At 50.7% G+C, this 19177-nt stretch overlaps 5 protein-coding genes across 5 annotated transcripts, besides 1 other annotated feature; all 5 read right to left on the reverse strand.

The window, feature by feature from the left end:
* Window positions 1-19177: part of a sequence feature (contig 1.64 1..203363(-1)) that runs on past both edges of the window.
* ANIA_03951 (uncharacterized protein) lies at window positions 89-2575 on the reverse strand (the record flags this gene model as incomplete). Its single annotated transcript, XM_656463.1, has 9 exons — window positions 89-229; window positions 288-653; window positions 701-886; window positions 932-969; window positions 1016-1894; window positions 1977-2068; window positions 2118-2266; window positions 2302-2456; window positions 2521-2575. The coding sequence occupies 9 exons, from the start codon at window positions 2573-2575 to the stop codon at window positions 89-91; spliced, it is 2061 nt and encodes a 686-aa protein (XP_661555.1).
* ANIA_03950 (protein rglD) lies at window positions 4388-6215 on the reverse strand (the record flags this gene model as incomplete). Its single annotated transcript, XM_656462.1, has 4 exons — window positions 4388-4417; window positions 4510-5598; window positions 5645-5822; window positions 5944-6215. The coding sequence occupies 4 exons, from the start codon at window positions 6213-6215 to the stop codon at window positions 4388-4390; spliced, it is 1569 nt and encodes a 522-aa protein (XP_661554.1).
* Window positions 7327-10012, reverse strand: ANIA_03949 (protein bglN; the record flags this gene model as incomplete). Its single annotated transcript, XM_656461.1, has 5 exons — window positions 7327-7784; window positions 7861-8976; window positions 9037-9233; window positions 9528-9561; window positions 9805-10012. 5 exons carry the CDS (start codon window positions 10010-10012, stop codon window positions 7327-7329), a joined length of 2013 nt encoding a protein of 670 aa, XP_661553.1.
* Window positions 12242-14258, reverse strand: ANIA_03948 (putative nucleotide-sugar transporter). The gene is made up of 2 exons (XM_656460.2): window positions 13824-14258; window positions 12242-13774 (listed from the first exon to the last, which is right to left on the reverse strand). Exons 1-2 carry the CDS (start codon window positions 14247-14249, stop codon window positions 12452-12454), a joined length of 1749 nt encoding a protein of 582 aa, XP_661552.1. The 5' UTR covers window positions 14250-14258; the 3' UTR covers window positions 12242-12451.
* Window positions 16711-18748, reverse strand: ANIA_03947 (DNA-(apurinic or apyrimidinic site) lyase APN1; the record flags this gene model as incomplete). The annotated part of the gene is made up of 5 exons (XM_050611365.1): window positions 16711-17792; window positions 17837-17971; window positions 18037-18156; window positions 18216-18252; window positions 18319-18748. The coding sequence occupies 5 exons, from the start codon at window positions 18746-18748 to the stop codon at window positions 16880-16882; spliced, it is 1635 nt and encodes a 544-aa protein (XP_050467400.1). The 3' UTR covers window positions 16711-16879.

The following is a 19177-nucleotide window of genomic DNA, read 5'->3' on the forward strand; positions in this document are numbered from 1 at the left end:
AAAGCAAGGTGGGAAAGTGCTCAAATATGCCTTGCGGAATATCAATCGAGAAATCAGAAGTTATATAATCCACAATTAAGCCAGTATCTCACTGCCCATCATATATTTGATCGTCTGTCAACGTAAAGTCCCCTTTTGGCCAGTCTTGCTCTGGAATCTCCTCTTTCTTCACATGCCGCGCTGTCAGGGCGAACCGCAACTTGCCGCGCTTCTCAAGTTTTACACCATGCTAGACCAGGTCAGTAGTTAATATGTAAGGGCCAAGATGTCCGCAACGGGGTACCTACTTCGTAGTACTTCTGAACCCCCTCTCCATGCATCACCACCATGTCACCATGGTTCAGCTTTATTTTGATTATGTCCGGTGGTAGATTTCGGCTCTTGTTCTCGGCGAAGGAGTCAAACCAAGCCTTCTTGTATTCGTCGTCAGTGATAGACCCGTTGAGTAGCCGTTCTTTGAGTTTCTGCCGGTTGACATAGTTCTCGCATTCCGGCAAGATCGGATCATCCGTGAGAAGGGTGTTTTTCTCCCTGCCTGCTTTGGTAAAGCCGTGATAGTACTTATATTTCATGCGCACGGCCATGGTCGCAGGTGATCCAAGAGAAAGGGTAGCAATCGTCGGTCCTAGTGAGGATTCTCCATCGTCATGATACTATATGATGTTACTTGGATACTTTCCGCTCCTCAGGGCAGACATACACCAATCTTCTGTTCCTCAAAGTATCCTAGCAGGAGCAGCTCATTGGGATCGTAGGTATTCCCACCCTGGCTCCTGACAGCGTTCTTAGTGGCCCATGTCAAACGGCCCAACGCTCGAAGTACCGGATCGCAGGCTTCACTAAAACCTCGCGAGTCAACAGACACGACATACTTGTACGGTGCACCCTACACTCATCAGTCTGGTACATCAAGCCGTGCAGGTAACCCTACAAAGTTGGTAACGAAATGAGCGGTCAGGGTACCAGCGACTATGCTCATTAGTTAGCTTTTCCAGGGATCATGAAATGTACTAACCTTGGGCCTGATCTAGGGGATATCGTCTAAGTCCCAGGTTGGCCTTCTGCAACTCCTCAAAGAGCTCATTCGGACCTCTCGGGCGGCTATTGATAACCTCGTTTGAAACGAAATGCATGATATACCCGGAAGCTCCAAGACCGTATGTAATGAGCTTGTATGGAGCGAAAGACCTATCATCAATCTGGGGCAGGAAGCTAGACTGGCGATTTTTGATTACGGTACGCTTGTTACGACACAGGTTGATACCACCAATCGCTGCCGATAAGGGAACCGTAGGGATTTTCAGCCATTTTTCAAACGGGCATTCGCCTTGTGCCTTCCCTGAAAGGGTGTCCGAGCATTTCCAACCGTTCCAGAAACGGCGAGGTATACACTTTTGACAGAGCGGACACACGACCCCGGATTTCCAGGAAAGAGGCGAGGAGCTGCCAAGCGGATCGTGCTCATCAATTGTTGAGAGCAAGTCTGGAATCAAGTCACCGTGAAGCTGCATATCCGGCCCAGGCTGAGCCCGGGCTTCAAGAAACCTGTCATCAAAGGTTAGGTTTCTCGGAGGCTCCAAGCCAGCGAGCATCCAGAACTCCTGGCACGTTCTGTTAAGACACATCCATCCCTCTTTGTACACATGTGTGCTGGGTGTAAGGCAAGTAGCACACTGCCGAGACTCGGCCTGCGTGAAACGCCGCGAAGCAGGGTCTGGCAGGGCTGTTCCCTTCTCAGCCCACCAGCTCTTCTCTGAAAGGTCCAGCTTCTCAAAGCGCACCTTGTAGCCCGTCTTGCCGTTTATCTTCTCGGCCCATATGCAGATAACTCGAAAGTACGCCATGACATTATACCGATGTGGCAGCTTTCTTCCCAGCGACGTGTTTTTGGACCCTGATATACGTTAGTGATCAGCCAATGGACGCTTCAATGGACTTGCCTATAATCATCCCGACAGGAATCCTCGCTTCCATACTGTTTGCTAGGCTCCTAACAGTAACATCCTGCTCATCCATATCCTTCTTGAGCATAAGATTTCCGTCTCTGTCTTTGCTGCAGCCTCCCCCTCTGAAGAGTATATAAGTGTCGAGCCGTTCGGGTAGTACAGGGCACTCACATCCTCGTGATGACCACCTCGTCATCTATGTGACAGCGGTTACCAGAATCACCATCAAGCAAAAAGCCGTAGCAGACCATCTTGCTATGGTACATTCCGCCCTCGTAGCAGGTAAACCACGGGATGGCACTTGCGAGAGCAGCGCGGTCCTGGAATTCAATGTTAACGAAGTACGCATTCTGACCTCAGGCTCACGAACATCTGCCCAAGCAGGAGGGACTCCATCAACCTCTGCCAGGCTAGGACTGGATTCGATACTCCTCACCTTGGCGTCCGACGCGACATCTGATGGATCAAAGACGGCGTCTCTTGAGGGTTCTATACCTGTCAGTGGTGGGACTGCAATGAGCGAGGTACGTACTTATGGCTGTAGCTATGTTCTTTGGTGATTTACGAGGCTTACTGACCCTGTTGGACACAGTTCGAGGAGCGATAGGGCCTTTCTTGGGGCGGGCCATTGCGGTTCGGAAGCATATGGATACTAAATCAGGGCAACATCAATAGATTTTCTCGAAATTTCGATAATAATCCGACGGAAGATAAATCGATTGATGGAATGAGCAAGGAAGAAACAATCAAGCTCGAGGAAAGTGATGGAAGAGAGGGGGTCGAGGTCACGTTGCATGCCTTCCCCATTGGGATGCCGGGACTTTTGGCCGTGGCCCGTGACGTTGATATGGTCTCCCTGCCACCCTTTCTCTTATCTTGAAATGAGTCGTGAGTGTTCCGAGAGTGGTAAGAGCTGCACTCCATGGCTTGACCTAGAAGCGGCTGAGACAGCTGTATGCTAGCAGAGATAGGCCTAGAACCGCGTCCCAGAAACAGCCTCCTTCGCTCATACTGGCGGCTGTCTTTCAATTAGGTGAACTTCCATACCTTTCCCACGCCGTACCAGACATTGGAGGCAATGGGAGAAACCAGACAACGGTCCGTCAGCCACCAGAGTCGGAGTAGTGTCGTCAATATTGTCTTATGAGGCATCACATACCGACCCAGAAGCTTCTTCAGGAAACAGTCACGAGTGTAGAGCCATGCGCCGAACATGATCTGGCCGTATATTACCTATCCCATATTTACCGTCATCTGGACGACCTATCAGTGGCGCAAAGACAATGCTGACTTCTTACTATTCCTAACCTGCAAACAGCATCCCCTATTAGAGCCCCTCGATCCAGAGGCCAAGTCTCGAAAGGCTCCATTGCGGGCATTCGACGCCACTTCTGCCTTCCTTGTTAACATCTTCAGCGAGATGAACAGCTAAATGGCAACCGTTGAGCTCCTTTGCTTCCTTTAAAGGAGCGAGTGGTTTCGAGGAAAGTATACTTCCGACCCAAACTGCTCACCAGAAACCAATAGACTTGATTCGTCCTACGGAACACCAGGAAGGTGAGCCCATATCTAAGATGCTGCCATACTCGCCGCTGTAGATACCTGGAATGACAGAGGACATGCCAGAGATGGAGCAGTTGGCAATCGTGGCGATACAATTCAACTTCATATGTGAAGAAGGCGTTCAGAAACCCAACCTTCCTCCTTCTAGAACTCGCCCTGATACTGGTCTCAGCCAGCCACTACACATAGCACACTCAACTTCGAATTATATCAGCGCCACCTTCTAAGCTGTTCTGATACATTATCCCATTCTCCGTTACGACAGAACCATAGTTGTCAAATTACCACTGCATTGTCAACAAGGATCCTGAACCTGTTCGAAAATCGCCGGTACAAAGTCTCTAGTAGCAACTGTTGGCCCTCGAAAATAAGCCATGTCTGAACCTATCACCGCAGAATGAAGAGGACAAAGCACACGGTCTCCGGTTAATCAGCGTGAGAAAGTGGAAGTAGTGTAGTCTGCCGTAGATAGGCGGTAAAAAAGCCCTAATCCTCACTACCATTACAAACACCACCCCAAGGAAAGCATATATTCTAGCATTAGGATCTTGCTCATTTGCTGCTAAATAAGATAGCTATACCACAGATGAGCACGTATATCTTTATCAAGCTTACGGCTAGTGCTGATTACGGTTATACAGCATATGAATGCGAATCATGAGCACCACATAGCGCAAGGATTCCATCCAGCAAAGGCAATGTTCACCACATCCCTTCGAACCAGACCATCAACGAGTCTAGACCTACCGAGCATACCTAGGCTCCAAGACAGCCAACACTCTTTTCGTATTTGGACCAGCGTCGCTGCCATTCCACCCTGCTCCAAGTAAGCCCCAGGCAGTACTCCAGCGTTAGTGCATAATACCAGAAGCTCAGTCTCAATAATAAGCCTCGATCGCATCCACAATCTGCACGTACGAGAAAAGCAACGTTAGCTTATCCTTATCCCAGTGGCCAAACCAACAAACAACCAAGAGACGGGGAGAGGCTCAAAACTCACAAAATTTGGACTCAAATATTCGTCCCCACTGCTCCCAGAGACAACGCTAATATACACCGAGTTGTGACCGGCAACCAGACTGCCCACATCGAACTCGCAGGTGTACACCTCGCCATACCCTCTATACGCGCCCCGCGTGACACCCCTCGAATCAATCTTAGTCGGTGCCTCAGGCGCGCCGCATTCATCGTCGTTCAGCGTAAGCTGCGGTCTTCCACTGGCAAAGGCGAGCGTCGTCGCGATGCGCATCGTAATCGTGTCTGTGTCAGGTACTTCATCGAGCGTGAACTGGATCTCAAAGTTATTGTTCACGTCTTTGAACAACGCCATCGGGAAGTCAGAATCAGAATTTGTGTCTACGATGAAGGGGGTGGGATTCCAGTCCGCCATGCGCGAATCGGACGGGTGCATGCGGAGCTGGTTTTCGGCATTGCGCAGGCCAGACGGAGTTCCATCGTATGTGCCAATCTGGAAGATGGTGGTTCGGTCAGCCGTGATGATGGTATTCGTCGCGCTGATTGAAGCTGATGCTGTCGCTGCCGCCGTCACAGAGACGGTGGTGGTCGCGGCGAGGAGTTCGTCCTGGTACAAGGCGAGCGTGTAGGAGCCCTCCACTAACTCAGGAGACGTGAAAGAGCCGTCGTCCGAGGCATTCGCCCAGGACTGATAGTCGTCGTTGTAGAAGTGGACGATGGTAGGTAAAGAAGATGATGTCCCGCTCACTGTCCCTGTCACGACGCCACGTCCAGAGGACCCGACGTAGCCGTCCAACTCGAGCTCGTCGAAGAAGGAGACGTCAAAATCAGACCAGGAGGGGATGGAAGATCCGCTGAAGGACAGAATATACGGCCCGAAGAACCCGGTCCGGAACTCTTCAGTCTGTACGTGGCCCGAGTTCATGTAGTATGTCAAGGAGTGGTAGTCGCTGACTAGGTTAAGGTCGATGTCTCTGAAGAAGGGGCCGCCAGAGGACTTTTCGCGCGAGCGCGTGTCAGACAGGAAACAGGCGTGCACGCTGCTGTCGGTGGAATAGGCGCAGTAAACGGAGTCGTCGATGAAACGTTGGGAGGAGTAGAACTGCCATCCAGCCTTGGTCAACAACAATTCAAACACCAAGTAGAGAGGGTGGGTATACTTTGCTTCTCGTCTCACCATCCACGAGATAGACATCACTTCCCTCGATGGCCTCGCCATTTCGGATATCAGAGACCTCGCCCTCCTTGTATGCTTCGGGCAGATTCACCAGACGAGCAATGTAGCGCAGTTCACCCACTGCAGGCTGAGATAGGGAATTCGTGCCCATGTAGATTGCACTGAGGCCGTTTTGGAAGATGTAATAGTGGGTTAGGTTGAACTTGTCATCGTCAATCGTTGCGGAAACAATGGCATACTCCCCTACCGGCCCCAATCGTTCGTTAGGTACATATGACATACCATCTTTGGTGAGGGTGAGGGGGAAGACCTTGGGTGGTATACGAGACAGAAGCATCGCTTCCCAGCCCCGAGGCGATATGGCTCAGGGTCTCGGAGTACTGATACTCGGTGTCTCGGTACTGAAGTGAGGAGATGGACCCGGTGCTGTCGATCGTCACGACGAAGCCATCGTCACCTTCAACATCGACGGTGATGCCGTCGTCTGTCTCGGTGACGGTCAAGCCGGCCACCAGAATGGCGGAGAGAAGCGGGCATACCTTCCAGAAGAGCATGTTCGCCAAAGCTAGTCGATCCGAGGGTATTGAGCCGGTATGTCGACATCAATGGTGGTGTCGATGAATCGCCAGCTGACAGCCAGATCGAACTTAAATACCTCCCCCTTTATCCCATCGGCCCAACATTATCACGAAACAGACCGTCTGTTTCCATCTATGTTATTTCGCTCTTGCGAGAAATAGATTAATGACCGTACGCGTCCACTTCTCAGGCACACCCGCAAAGGCGCTGATCGTCGGTATGTGGCTGCTCATTGGAGGGATATTCGCGACGCACATAAATTAGGGCATGGATGATGGCGTTGTCCGGGCTAACATCAAGCATCCATCCCCACTCTGTATGAATTCTTATAATCAATAGGGTTAATACCGTAGACTCGGCATTTCAAGAGCAGATGAATGCAGATACAACCGATCCCTGTCACTTGTCTTATGAAGAAGCTTAGCACCCCGCCGGGCGTCAGCCTCAACCTCCCAACCACTCAGTCACACCCCACACTTACAACCCGGGACTACTACAATTATGTGCATACAATCAATAAATCGAGGTTGGATCATTGCTGGGACGGGGTAGGATGGGCTCCGCTCGTCCGGTACTACTCTCCAGGCAGCTGTGACCTGGGATCGTCAGACGGCATGCCTCGGGTTTCTTTAACCCGCTGACATCTAACAGAACGGCGTGTAGACGCTTAAGGGAATAAGGGACTACATAGGATAGAAGACTTAAGGGTCCCAGCGGTTGCGCAAGAACATGCATGACTTACCATTCTATGTCTGAGCAGCAGCCACACTAAGGCAGACCCCTGAGTTTGAGCAAACGGAACAATTATAGGTTGTACTCTACTATTTCGCCATTCTTTTCTCGTCTTGATTTCCACCGGAAGTTCAATCTGTCCAATTTGCCGGGCAGCTTTAGGGACTACTCTGTCGCAAGTGACGGCAAAAAGGTGGGTGTAATCGTCGTTTGGTACACTGTAGGGCTAAGTATATATCTTCCATACCCTATCACTTATTGGTTCATTCATGGCTTACCAGACCACCCAAAGCCAACTTGCTAAGAACCAGGCCTTGAAGCATTCCAAACCACCTGGCAGTACTCTTGGAGAAATTAAATGGTCAAAAGTTCCAGCGTTTCCTCGACCGTGAAATCCCGGCTACTCCTCCCCAGCACCACACCGTACTTTCCACCGACGATTTTCCACTTCGATGTCTGCTCATCCCAGATACTTAGATCCCTTCTTTGAATGGGAAAGCTGACAAACTTCGTCTCGCCGGGCTCAAGGTAGACTTTCTCGAACCCGCGCAATTGTCGAACCGGTGCCTTAGCGGCATCTGGGAAGGAAAGGTACAGCTGTGCTACTTCTGCTCCAGCAACTCCTCCGGTATTGCTAATTGAGGCGCTGATGGTGAGGATCTGCTCGAAGAGATCGGAGGGACCGCCTTCTGTAATGGGGCCTGTAGCATAGGGTTGGAGTGTTGTTATATCTGTGCTGGGGTTGATTGTCAAGTCGGAGTGGGTGAAAGTCGTGTAAGCTGCAATATTCGCTCTCCCGTCAGACTTGAAACCTTTGAACATATGTATACCGCAACTGAAAGAAAGGGATATAAAGGGAACAAAAGATTAGGTGAAAAGGGGACGTACACAATCCGAACCCGAACTCAAACCGCGGCTCGATCCCTGCCTGGTCGAAATGCCGGTAGTCGATGTAGAGTCCCTCCGTATAGTCGCATTCACAGCACTCGCATATTTGCCCGTTATAGTCATCTTTGCTCTTTGCGATTGTGTAGACGAGTTTGGCTGAAGGATTGACGTCGCCGAAGAGGACATCGACGATGGCGTGCCCACTTTCCTGCCGAGAGCGCCTGCGTTCAGGACAGCCTGGGAAGCAAAACATGTTAGTGTGCACCTGATTTGAGCAAGGGATTAAATCGGTGAATACAGTGACATTCTCATGTTCAATCCATGCGTCTACAAGCCGAACCCCGGCATTGTTTATGATGACAATCGTGCTACCGCAGTAATCGGCGACATCGTTGACCAGCTTGTCCCCCGTCTCGTCAGCAAGAGTCCGTCGATCTGAGCCTTCTTTGCCAAAGGCATTGATAAAGACGAGGCAGTGCTCTGACTCTCTAGCGTACTGCGAAACGGATACCCCAGAGGTCTGGAAGAACCCTTCCCCAGTAGACTCGGAAGGCGTGACGGTCCAGTTGTCTGAGAGAATGTATTTGTAACCAAAGCCCTGGCCATCTGCGGCTCTCGCCGTGAGGGCGTCTAACGGAGACACGACATACGGAGCTGGTGAGTAGCTGCCACCTCCAGTGATGAGGTGTCCATCATAGGTATCGCCTGCGAAGTTAGAAAAGTCCGACTGCGGCGTCGGTCCCGTGGCGAGATTGGCCGCGTCTTTGCCAAAGATCCCCAGCGACATCGGGCTGCGGAGGGGGAGGGTGTTGTTTTTGTTCTTGAGCAGGACGATTGACTCGGACCCGGCTCTGCGGATGAAGTCTTTGCTGCTGGGGTCTCGGACGTTGAGGTCGGCCGTCTCAACAGGAAATGCGTACTCCTCAGGTGGCTGAAGGAGGTTCAACTGCGTGGCCACGATTCTCAACGCATGTTCAGTCATGACGCTTTCTGGGATACTTCCGTTCTTGACAGCAGCCATGATCTCCGAGACGGAGTACCCTGAGTTCCAGCCAAGCCCTCCAAGCAGGCCGGCAGCCTTGTCCACAGGCGCAGTGACATCAGGGACGATGAAACCTGTGATTTCAGCAGTGTCCAGAGTGAAGAAATAAGAAGACTATCACAATGGGGTAATACCTCTAAAACCGGTCTCATTCTTCAAAATGCCGTTCATAATGTGATCATTTTCACAGCCAATGATTCCATTGACGCGGTTCATGACACACATAACGGAACCCAGTCCATTCGCAACACCGTCTATCCAGGGCCAGAGGTAGAGCTCATGTAGGGTTCGGTCGTCTAGATTGCTGGAGGTCCGCATCGCAGGGTTGTCGCTATTGTACGAAGTGCGATTGGTTTCTTGTTCATTCGCTACTGTAGTCAGCTACTATACTTGAACTCTGGGGGTATGAGAAGGCGTGCAAACCCAAGTAATGCTTGCCGCAAGAGATCATATCTTGTTCCTGAATGGCGGCTACGCCTAGACCGAACCTGCGTCATGTTGAGCCATTATATTCCCCAAAACTTGGAATTTCGAGTCTTTACATTTTCCCATTCAGGTACGGATCTGAGCCCTAAGCCTGAGCGTTAGAGGTGCGGTCGCCATAATGATATATGCAGCCGCTTACTAGTCCTTCCCAGAGCCTTGAACCGAGCGGACTCCTACCAAGAGGTCCAGTTGAAGGCCCTAGAAGCATGTTGTATCCCTTTTTGCGGAACTCGACAGCCATTCGTGAATAGTGGTCCGCAATCAGAGATCGGTTCCAGGAGCTGGTGATCGTCTGGCCGCCAACCCAGCCAGAGACACCTTTCCCTCCAGAGAGACCGGTTGGACCTGAAAGACTTTAGCATCAGTGGTGGAAGGCTGAAACGAAGTGCAACTGCAAGAGGGCTGGAAATACTCACCGTCACTCGGCTCAAACGGCACAAAGCCCGGCGCCGTGCCATCCCTGACAGAGATATTGGCTTGCTGCTCTAATGTCCAGGGCAGCACAAGTGTCTCTGCTGCTTCATATGCCTTTGCCCAGTCACGATACGGCTGCTGGCTCTGACCTTGGACAAGGCCTAGCAGCGTCGCTACGCTAGTCAAGACGGGGAGAATATTTGAATGCATTCTGAGGTTTGATGAGACGAAGGCCACGAGATTTCCGCCACTGCCCAGTGAACTAAAACAATCAGGAGCGGCTACATCTGTCTTTTGTACCCTTTATTTGCTCCTCGTGCCCCCGTCCGGCTTCTCCGGATGTCCAAGCAGAAACTGAATTTGCAGCAGGCGTTGGCACCGTAGGCGAGCTCACCCAGCTCGGGCGAACATGGCCCGAGTTCAGCAGCTCCAACCTTGGCTTGTATAAGCCATTCATTATTTCCTCAGCTCTCTGTGAGGTGCCCGGGGAGATTAAGTCTTGGCTCCTTTAGCACGAGTCCTGGGGTGTTGCCAGGATTCCCCGTACAATGCGGGGTGGAGGCGAGGACTAAGCCGCAGCCACGGCGTAGGATATCCCGGTTTAGGGCCTTCCATCTGGCCTGCTGAGTGGTCACTTATTGATCTAGTCTGGTCATGATCATGTTGTAAATGTCATTGGACTTTTCTTCAGCTAGATGCGGATTGTATGATAGAGATCATCGACTAGTATAGCACTACACCTTTGACCGAGGGAATTTGGTAATTATGGGCTGTTGATCTTGAAAGACCTACAGACACGATTATTGATAGTTCTGGAGCATTCCTGGTCATAGTGGACTGAATATATGGCAAGGCACCGGCACTCGTTCTCATACCTGCGTTAGGGCTATGCTTCGGCTGAACTTCGGAACATCGAATTACAGCGCAAGTTCGCCGCTAAGCTAGGGAAAAACAGGAATAGCATCCGCAGTTCAATTCTCCAAGATATTGACGGAGTAGAAAGTGCGGAGTCGAGGGTGAGTGATGTTTAATATGGCCTGACGAGGGTCTTACTGGATCTCCATGTCCAAGAATTCCTGTACGACGAATATCTGCTTGTCTTTGACTCTAGTCATTCCTCAGTTATCATTATTTAGGATTCAAGGCCCGAAAAAAGAACAGTTCCAAATCAAGTTGTTAGGCTTTCAATACCGGATTCAGTATAATTAGCCTGTTTGGCCAGGCAGTCATCATGGTGGCGCAAAGTTGTCAATAAGAATCCAGTCCCAAACTCCTTGAACAGCCAAGAAACCTTCATTTCACAAGTACTTCGACGCACTACTCAAGATATCCAAAACTCATCAGCAGGCTCGCCAAAGACAGTACGACTAATCTGGCTGTACTCCTATACCTCCAATGTCCTGCAATGCGGTATACTCCCGGAGACGGAAGAACCACTACTGTATATGCCGAAACTCCTATTTGTGACATAGATAGGCGAGTCTAGCGATATCAACGCCGAACCAATGTTCACCAAGAGCGTCTAGCGTCTTATTAATCCTCTGAGTCGCTGCAGGCGACTGCAATTTTCCCAGCCTTTGGAAAGCTGCGTAGCTACCGATGATTGCAGCAGCTCATAAGTCGCTGTCAATCTGGCAAGGCTGAATGAGGGAGCGAGATTTCTGGACTGTTGTCTATTGGTGTCATGGAAAGCTGTACGTTCGGCACATGGTCAGTCTCATATGTTGCCTCATATGTGTCCATCGAACATGTATTCGCGCCTTTGATCCAATTACTCAGGCGGCTAGTTCTAGCATTATCTACCGACAAACTCGACGGTGATCGACGGACAAAAATACCTGACTACTGATAAGAAGGTCAGCAGGACGGCCAACGAAGTTGAAGCGGACAAGTTAACCACACTGCATTATTCGGTGTCGGCAGCGAGCAGAGTGGGAAAGGACGAGCGGTAAAGGAATGACCAGCTTGAGTAGGGCTGTGTGACTACTAGATCATAGAGGAGTAACCTGCCTCGCACGTCCATTTGAGATACGCACACCTAGCTCAGGCTTAGGAGGGACTGTCTGAGGAGCCAGTTACAAAGACGGGGTTATCCTCCGTGTTAGAGAGCGATGTTCAAATACGTTAGGGTCTGAATTCTCTAGTGGAGGCGGCACAAGCAAAAGAGCAAGCAAAAGAGAAGAGAGCTGCACATCGTCGGACAAGGTCGGATCTAGGACAATGTCTTCTACTACTTGGTTGTAGTCAAGATATTTACAATGGTAACTGGGAAACGAACTGCGGAACTACAGCAATGCTGACTGACGCTTCAGATAATAGATGGGTATTTCCTATATATAACCAGAAACCCACTATTATTATCTCCATACGTTGCGACAACATGCGACAACTCTCCGTGGGTAACCAATGAAACAATATGGTATCTCTCATATAAACCAAATATCTATACCGGCCGTTATTGCGACCTGCGGGAGTTCCGATTCGGTGATGCCATTAACCAGAATATCCTCCGGGTATTTGCGATTTTAACGCTGATGTAGCAGATGCGACTTGGGCGTAAATACTAGAATAGACAAAGTGCGGTGACACGGTCGCAGCAAAGATGCATTATGTGCGCCAATGTCAACAGCCTGCGGAACTCGGGATTTCTCAATGACTCTGCGCGGGAGATCCTCGTCCTGAGGAAGACTGGGTAGTATCATTCGAGCTCAAGTTGTGTCCGGCTTTCTGGAGTTCATCCTCCATGGAGACTATGATTGGTGGCGCTGACCTTAAAGGTGATGGACCAGGGACTAGAGGCGAATGGGTCGACCCGCGGCCGTGATCGCTCAAGTTTGTAGTGCTGATCGTGAGCGCGTTAATATTGTGGCTGGGTCCAGCGGTCAACGCAGGGAACGAGCGCCCAGCGTTTAATCCATGAGGATGAACGTCGAGACTCTCAGGAATTTCGGACGTTTCAGGGTTAGCAACTTGCTGATAATCACCTTGTCGTCTTGGAGCAGAGTCGCATTCCGAATCCGAGTTCGGATTGGAGTCCCAATTGTTGTGTTGGGCTTCCGCTCGCATTTTCGATACCTTCATGTAGTTGTAAGAGGCAATACTGCCAATGGTGACAATAAGACCGGTCACATTGACGGCCGTGAGTTTGTCGTGGAAAATCACGCCCGCCGCAGTAATTGTGACTACCTCCTTGAATATGCCGCAAATACTCAAGGTAACAACCGAGGATCGCTTGAGCAAAGCGAATTCGGACGAAATCATGCAGAATGCTAAAACACCTGGGAAGATCAGGAGCAGAATGCCCGATCCAAAGCCATGAGCATCTGCGAGAGCGGTGAGGCCAGTGATAATCTCCGTTGGGCCTTCGACGGCCAAAGCGATAAGAAGTAGAGAAAAGAACATGACTGGGGTGAGGAAGAAAAGGGTGGAGAATGGATTCGCTGTCGCAGGGTGTCGCAGAAGAAGTATCTGCGTCAATCCCCATCGGAATCCGGAGAAAAAAGCGGACGCTATGATCAGGACGAAACCGACGGCATTGAAGGCCGTTTCGCCGGCCACCATCATGACGACTCCGACGGTCATTGTAGCGATAATAGCTATCAATTTGACCGAGGGCGTCTCTAAGCGGAAGACGAAAGCGAATATGAGAACGAAGGCAAGTGCGGAGGATTTACACATTGTCAAAAAAGTCAAGGTTATGAACTTTAGAGACATGTTGCCTAGACCGATATCTAAAGAAGTCGCTGCGCCGCACGGGACCAAGCGTGTTAGGTAGAAGAACTGGGTGAGCACCGGTTTGGCCTCCACGTCGGGAGATGGCGAAGGTGTAGGCTGAGGCCGGAGCGAGGGGATGAAGAAGAGGATAAGGGAAGAGAGGGTGAACTGGACGAGCATATGCAGGCTGGTCGTGAAGAGGGGGAATGGGAAGACCTCCTTGTCGTTCTCGTCTCGAGAAAACATCCATTTATTGTACTGCGCCAATTAGTCCGACGCGACGAGGAGCACGCGCTGGGAAACTCACAATAGATATGGCGAGCGAGAAAAAGTACCATAACAGAATCAATCCAACATTAACCAGCAGCCTGCTGATAACAGTCCGATCTGCTGAACTGAGATTGAACGGATCTCCGCGAGACTTTGTGCCTGCAATGCGAGCATCCAACTGCCTCCGTTGTTTCCGTCGTCGACGCCGCTGGCGTCTCTGGCTCGCTGTGAGTCCGGTTTCCTCATCGTCAGGATAGTCGTCGTCGGAACTCAAATAACGTCCCTCCTCACTCTCCGCGATCGAGGATAGGTCTGAAATATCTGCATCATCGGCAGCTAACGGCTTCTGTTCTTCACGTTTATGATTTTCCTCCCTTTGCTCGACGAAAGGTGGTTGTGACGGACCAGCGCCCGTGAGAACAGAGCTGCGCCGGCGATGATGATTGCCCGGTGATATGCTCATGATTGTGGCAGGAACCACGCTAGAAAGTGCGGGCGAAATTCGGAAACAGACGGATTCGCTATGGCGAAGAAAACCCCATCAGTGCGACCTTTCAAATCTGTGTCTTGTGGGCTGGTTAGAGAGTTTGACGATCGACGAGAGCTGAAAGGATGGACGGTCGGAAGCGACGGAAGACAGCGCTTAAAGGAGGCGATCGAGGAGAAAATCGGTGAGCGGACCGGTCTTGTCGACACGTCTGAAGGGCGAAATCGATGAAGAATAAGCAGTATTTCTGGAGATGCAGCAAAAGACAAATGCAGGCGCCTCGCAGGAGGCGAAGAGAGGGCAGGCAGGACGCAAGGGCGACCGGTGGAGAGCGGATAAGGAGAGTGTTTGGAACAGCTGCTGTGATAGCTTGGTCGAGAGATTTCAATCTCACTGGGAAAGAAAAAAAAGAAGGGTGCAGGACAGAAGGAAAGAAAAGAAACAGTCAGACTATGGCGATAATGATTGAATGACGAGAAGGAAAGAAGCAGATGAAGATCAGTGCAGTCACAGGACTAGGAGAAAGACGAGGAGGGTGGTGAATGGTGAGTAGTGAGTGGTGACATTTCCGAGTCCCTACGCGACTAGCCCGTCATAATTTCATAAATAAGAGTCATCAAAACGCTCACAGTCAACTCCTCCTGGGACTTTCTGGGGGCCCCTGGGTTCCATTCTCGCCAAGGGATCGGTCTGGCTGCCCAAACAGCCACAAAAGTGGTCGGCTGCCAAGTAAGTACTAGGTGATGCACCAACTTTTCTGGCCTGGTGAGACTTGGGCCTCGACTCGACTCGCTATACGCTGCAGGAGTCACACGACCTGGGGTAAGCTGCTGGATCACGTGCACCATGGTTAACTCTTCAGAATCTAGAGATCTGCTGGTAAAACTGCGTATTGATTATTTCTTTTCAACCCTGGATGTTTTCCGACAAAGGACCAATATTGACAGCTCTTGAAGGAACTTTGAGGGGCCACGATGGCTTGGCTGTAGCGGCTGAGTACCGCAGAGCCCGCAGTGTCCGCAAGCCCCCATAAGCCCCCATTAGAAGGGGCTCCGTCACGGGCGATGAATCTGTTTAGCTCATAGTCGTCCACTGTTTTCTCAGAGTAATACCGCGGCGAAACAACGCCCCATACAGTCCGTTGCCCAGCTCCACATTTTGACAGGCACTACCCCTTCGCGCAGGCACATGAAGGTCGAACAATCCAGTCCTTAGTATACTTGTACTTGAATGCTTGTACTTGAATACTTGTACTTGTTATTGATTGTTAATTTTAAAGGGGTTCACGAGTGATATTTGCATCGTCTGAGCCATGAATTATATCTTCTATTTCTTGGACTGGAATTGTAGAGCAGGACGCCGCAGAGCATAGCTGAGACGACTCGGTAAACAGTGCTTTGTCTCTATATGTAACTGCCGCGGCCCCACACAGTGCTCAGCAATCTGGAAGACGGCACGGGGGCTCCTAGAGGCCATTCCTTCAGCGGCATTGACAGCTCCGCAGGCTGCAGCTGCAGGTAATCAATAAGAAATAATGAAAATGCAGACAACATCAGATGATGTCAACTCGAGGCTTAAGGCTTGATCTTCTTTGTCGGTCTTTGTCGGTGGAACTGAGTGCGGTGTATCCGGTGAGTCGTGCGCTGTGGATGGCGGCCTCGTGGCTGGTTCTGGCAACGCGGATTCCTGACATTATTTAATCCCTCATACACAGTCTCTCATGGGCGATGGGCATTTCGTATTCAGAGTAATATTGCATCACGACTCTCGAGCTGTATTCGAACGATCGGTGGGGTCTCCGCGTAGGAAATGAAGCACCTCAGTGGTGTCGGTAGTTGGGATCGAAGCTAAGCAATTTTGGAGTCTCCTGGGAGTCTCCGGGAATCTCTTCCTGTCAGCATTCAGTAAACACAATCGTGCTTATCCATGTCATCATGCACTTACCAAGGTGCTACCCAAGGTGCACGAGATTCAGTGTCCCGGCCACCGTGAGGGGTTGCCCAGTGCTGGCGATCTGTTTCCCCGACGATCCGGGGTCAGCCACTCACAGGAGCTCTAATTCGCCGCCCAATTTATGGGGGATCGCCCTCCGATTCTCGGCTGGGCACCGTCCCTGGCCTCGGCTGTCTTGCACAGTATTGGGTTTCTCATTGTGACAGTTTATTGCATAATCAGGGTCTACGAGTATCGGCTGACCAGGGTCGCTCTAAATGCCTGATAGCCCTGCACAGAAAGCTCCAAAGGTACCAGGCGGGACGTCGACTGGGTCGACATTGCTTAAACTGATCAACGTCTGTCAAGCACTTGAAACGGGAGATAACAGGAAACAGCTACTGAAGGGTATCTCAAAATTGTGTAGGAAACCCATCCAATAAAACAACCCGCCCAACTCCCACCATGCTGTTGTAGGGTAAAAGAGTTGACGCATGAGAGAAACTAAAAGTCTCATCCCCGCTGAGACTATATATCTGGGCAGACGTTCAATGCTTTGGAGTGTTTTTCAGAGCGCATTGCGCTCGGCATTTATTCCCTGCTGGTATTTTCTCAGTTAACCTTTAATTGTCACCGCCAGCGCTCTTAGCTAGCCTTCGCCAAAACGCGTCGCGTCAGCAGCTCTGGCAACCTTCGTCCTCACTTTCTGTCTCGTATCCCTTCTTCGTGGTCGATTTACCTCTTCCCTTGCTTCCATTCATCATTCCTATCAGTGTTTTCTGCTTTCCCCCACTCTTGGCCTTCTTCTTTTCCTCAGTTTCTTGTTTCCGTAGATACTGCTCCATGTGCTTCTCCCGCGTCTCTCGGCCCTCTTCAGAGAGCTCGGCTTCAAGCGCACGGAACTCATCACTTTCGGGATCCATGCCAATCAAAGACTCAAGGAGGGCGATTTCGCGAGCCCAGATAGAGTAATCTGGGACTGCCTTGGCCGCAGCGGGTTTCTTCTGTTGTTTTTTCTTGGTCTTTGGCTTGATTTCGTCATCACTGGCTCCTGACTCAACATCTTCCTCCGCTGCTTCTTGTTTTGCCCTATTTGTAGCGGCAGCTGGTATTCGATCGATTGGCGTTTCGAGAATCATTGGTAATCCCTCAAAGCGAGGCTCGTTCATGACATTGTGAAACGCTCTTAGACCAAGGAAGCCAGTTCCGATATTCGCGTGCAGGTCGCGTTTGCTGCCGCCGGGCGCTTTAGAGTCGTTAAGGTGGAGGGCACGTAGATGCTGTATGCCAATTAAGTCCTCAAACTCTTTCAAAAATGCTTGGAATCCGGCCGGAGACACGAGATCATACCCGGCTGCAAAGCTGTGACAGGTATCTATACACACGCCAATGCGTGAATGGTATTCTTTTGGGATGAGAGCAAGAAGGTCCCGGAATTCGGACAGAGAGCCACCAATTGTTGAGCCATGACCACACATGGTCTCTAGGACGGGTACCACATTGGACGTCGCGGCAAGGGCGTTGGTCAGGGCTTTGGCAAGCCGAGCAAGTGCGCTGGAGAGGGGAGTCTTATTTGTGCTTCCGGGGCTACTCGCGTTAGCAGTGAACGAGTGTGGAAGCTGCTGCCTTACTGAAAGTTGTAAAGCCTGATCCCGAGTGCTTCGCAGCGACGCAGATCGTCTAAGAACGCGTCATATGCTTGTTTCGCTTTGGCCTCATCCTCCTGTGCTAGATTAACCAGATAAGAGCCATGAGGGAGAACATATCTGCGCCATATTAGCGCACCAAGTCCGGCCAAGCGTCTCCCTTTAGACAGGACACTCTGACGTACTTCGCAGCATCGTAGTCGTGCTCCTTGCAAAGCTTGACGAAGTTATCTCTATGCTCATCCTGGAGCGGAGGGTTGTCCCACTTCCTCTGAGATTTCAGGAAAAGGGCGAAAGCGTTGCCGCTGAGCATAATCAGCCACAGTTATATATGAGGTGGGCTTTGCTATAGCTGAGGACTAACCCAACGTGTTTGCTGTTATTCACGGCATTGAAAACTCCTGATAAAATTATGAGTATAAGCTTCGAAGCCTTGACCGGAGCGAAGCAGCCGGAAAGATTCTTACCTCCTGCTGCGCTTACATGAGCGCCGACGAACATCCGCAATCCCTGTGTTCGTACCCTTAATGGCGTCATCTCAGCTTCTTCTTTCTTTGTAGACCTCCGTTTTCTAGTGGCCTTTGTCGCAGATGTTTGTTCCTTTATCTCCTCTTCATTGACTTTAACAGAGACTTCCGATTTCACCTCCGTAAGCTCCTCTGTGTTTAAAAGCGTGGGGTTTTCAGCTTTTGTTGTCTCCTCCTGCAAATATCGAGCCTCTCTCTTCACCTGAACTCTTCTAGATTTGGGTTGTGGGCTAGATGGGGTAGACCGAAGTTGTTCGGCCGACTTGATACGTTTCGACTGCCGTCTTGTAGAGAGTAACTCGTGGTCATCACCTAATTCCCGTTTGTTCGTCTCAATCCCCGCCGCTTTTCGAGCTCCTCGGGGAGGCATTGCAGGTCTGAGGAAAGAAAAGGCTATAATATTGAGCCAGTAGAAGAGCGTCGAGTCGTGAAAGGACCCCTTCGCTGAGTAGTGAAGCAGGCGCAGGTAGTCGGTGACGGAAACGTTGATTTCGCCGAGCGGGCCCTGATTGTGCTTCAAGTGGTGAGCTTGACGAGCGAGCAGAATAGGGGTCTACTAGATCCGAATTTGATGAGACTCTATCCAGTTAATATAGCGCCAGAAGCTGAACGTTCAACTTGTAGGGTTGGTTCCTCACTGGATTTTATTTTCGCTCGGAGTGAGCATCACACGTGATTCTTCATGTTACTAAACCCCAGTAAACGCCTCCAGATATACACGGAGGAAGAGCAAAATCTCGAGAAAACGAATTGCGAGAGAGTTGACACGTCCTCCCGGTCTGACAACGCGTTGGAATAG

This window comes from Aspergillus nidulans, chromosome II, assembly GCF_000011425.1.
Source record: "Aspergillus nidulans FGSC A4 chromosome II".
Lineage (NCBI taxonomy): Eukaryota > Fungi > Ascomycota > Eurotiomycetes > Eurotiales > Aspergillaceae > Aspergillus > Aspergillus nidulans.

What these genes read in the sequence shown, in the direction of transcription:
- ANIA_03948 (XM_656460.2), bottom strand. Translation starts at nt 14,249, where the DNA reads ATGAGCATATCACCGGGCAATCATCATCGCCGGCGCAGCTCTGTTCTC. An exon ending in TCTCGCTCGCCATATCTATT is followed by an intron (nt 13,775 to 13,823) that starts GTGAGTTTCCCA and finishes TAATTGGCGCAG; the next exon opens with TACAATAAATGGATGTTTTC.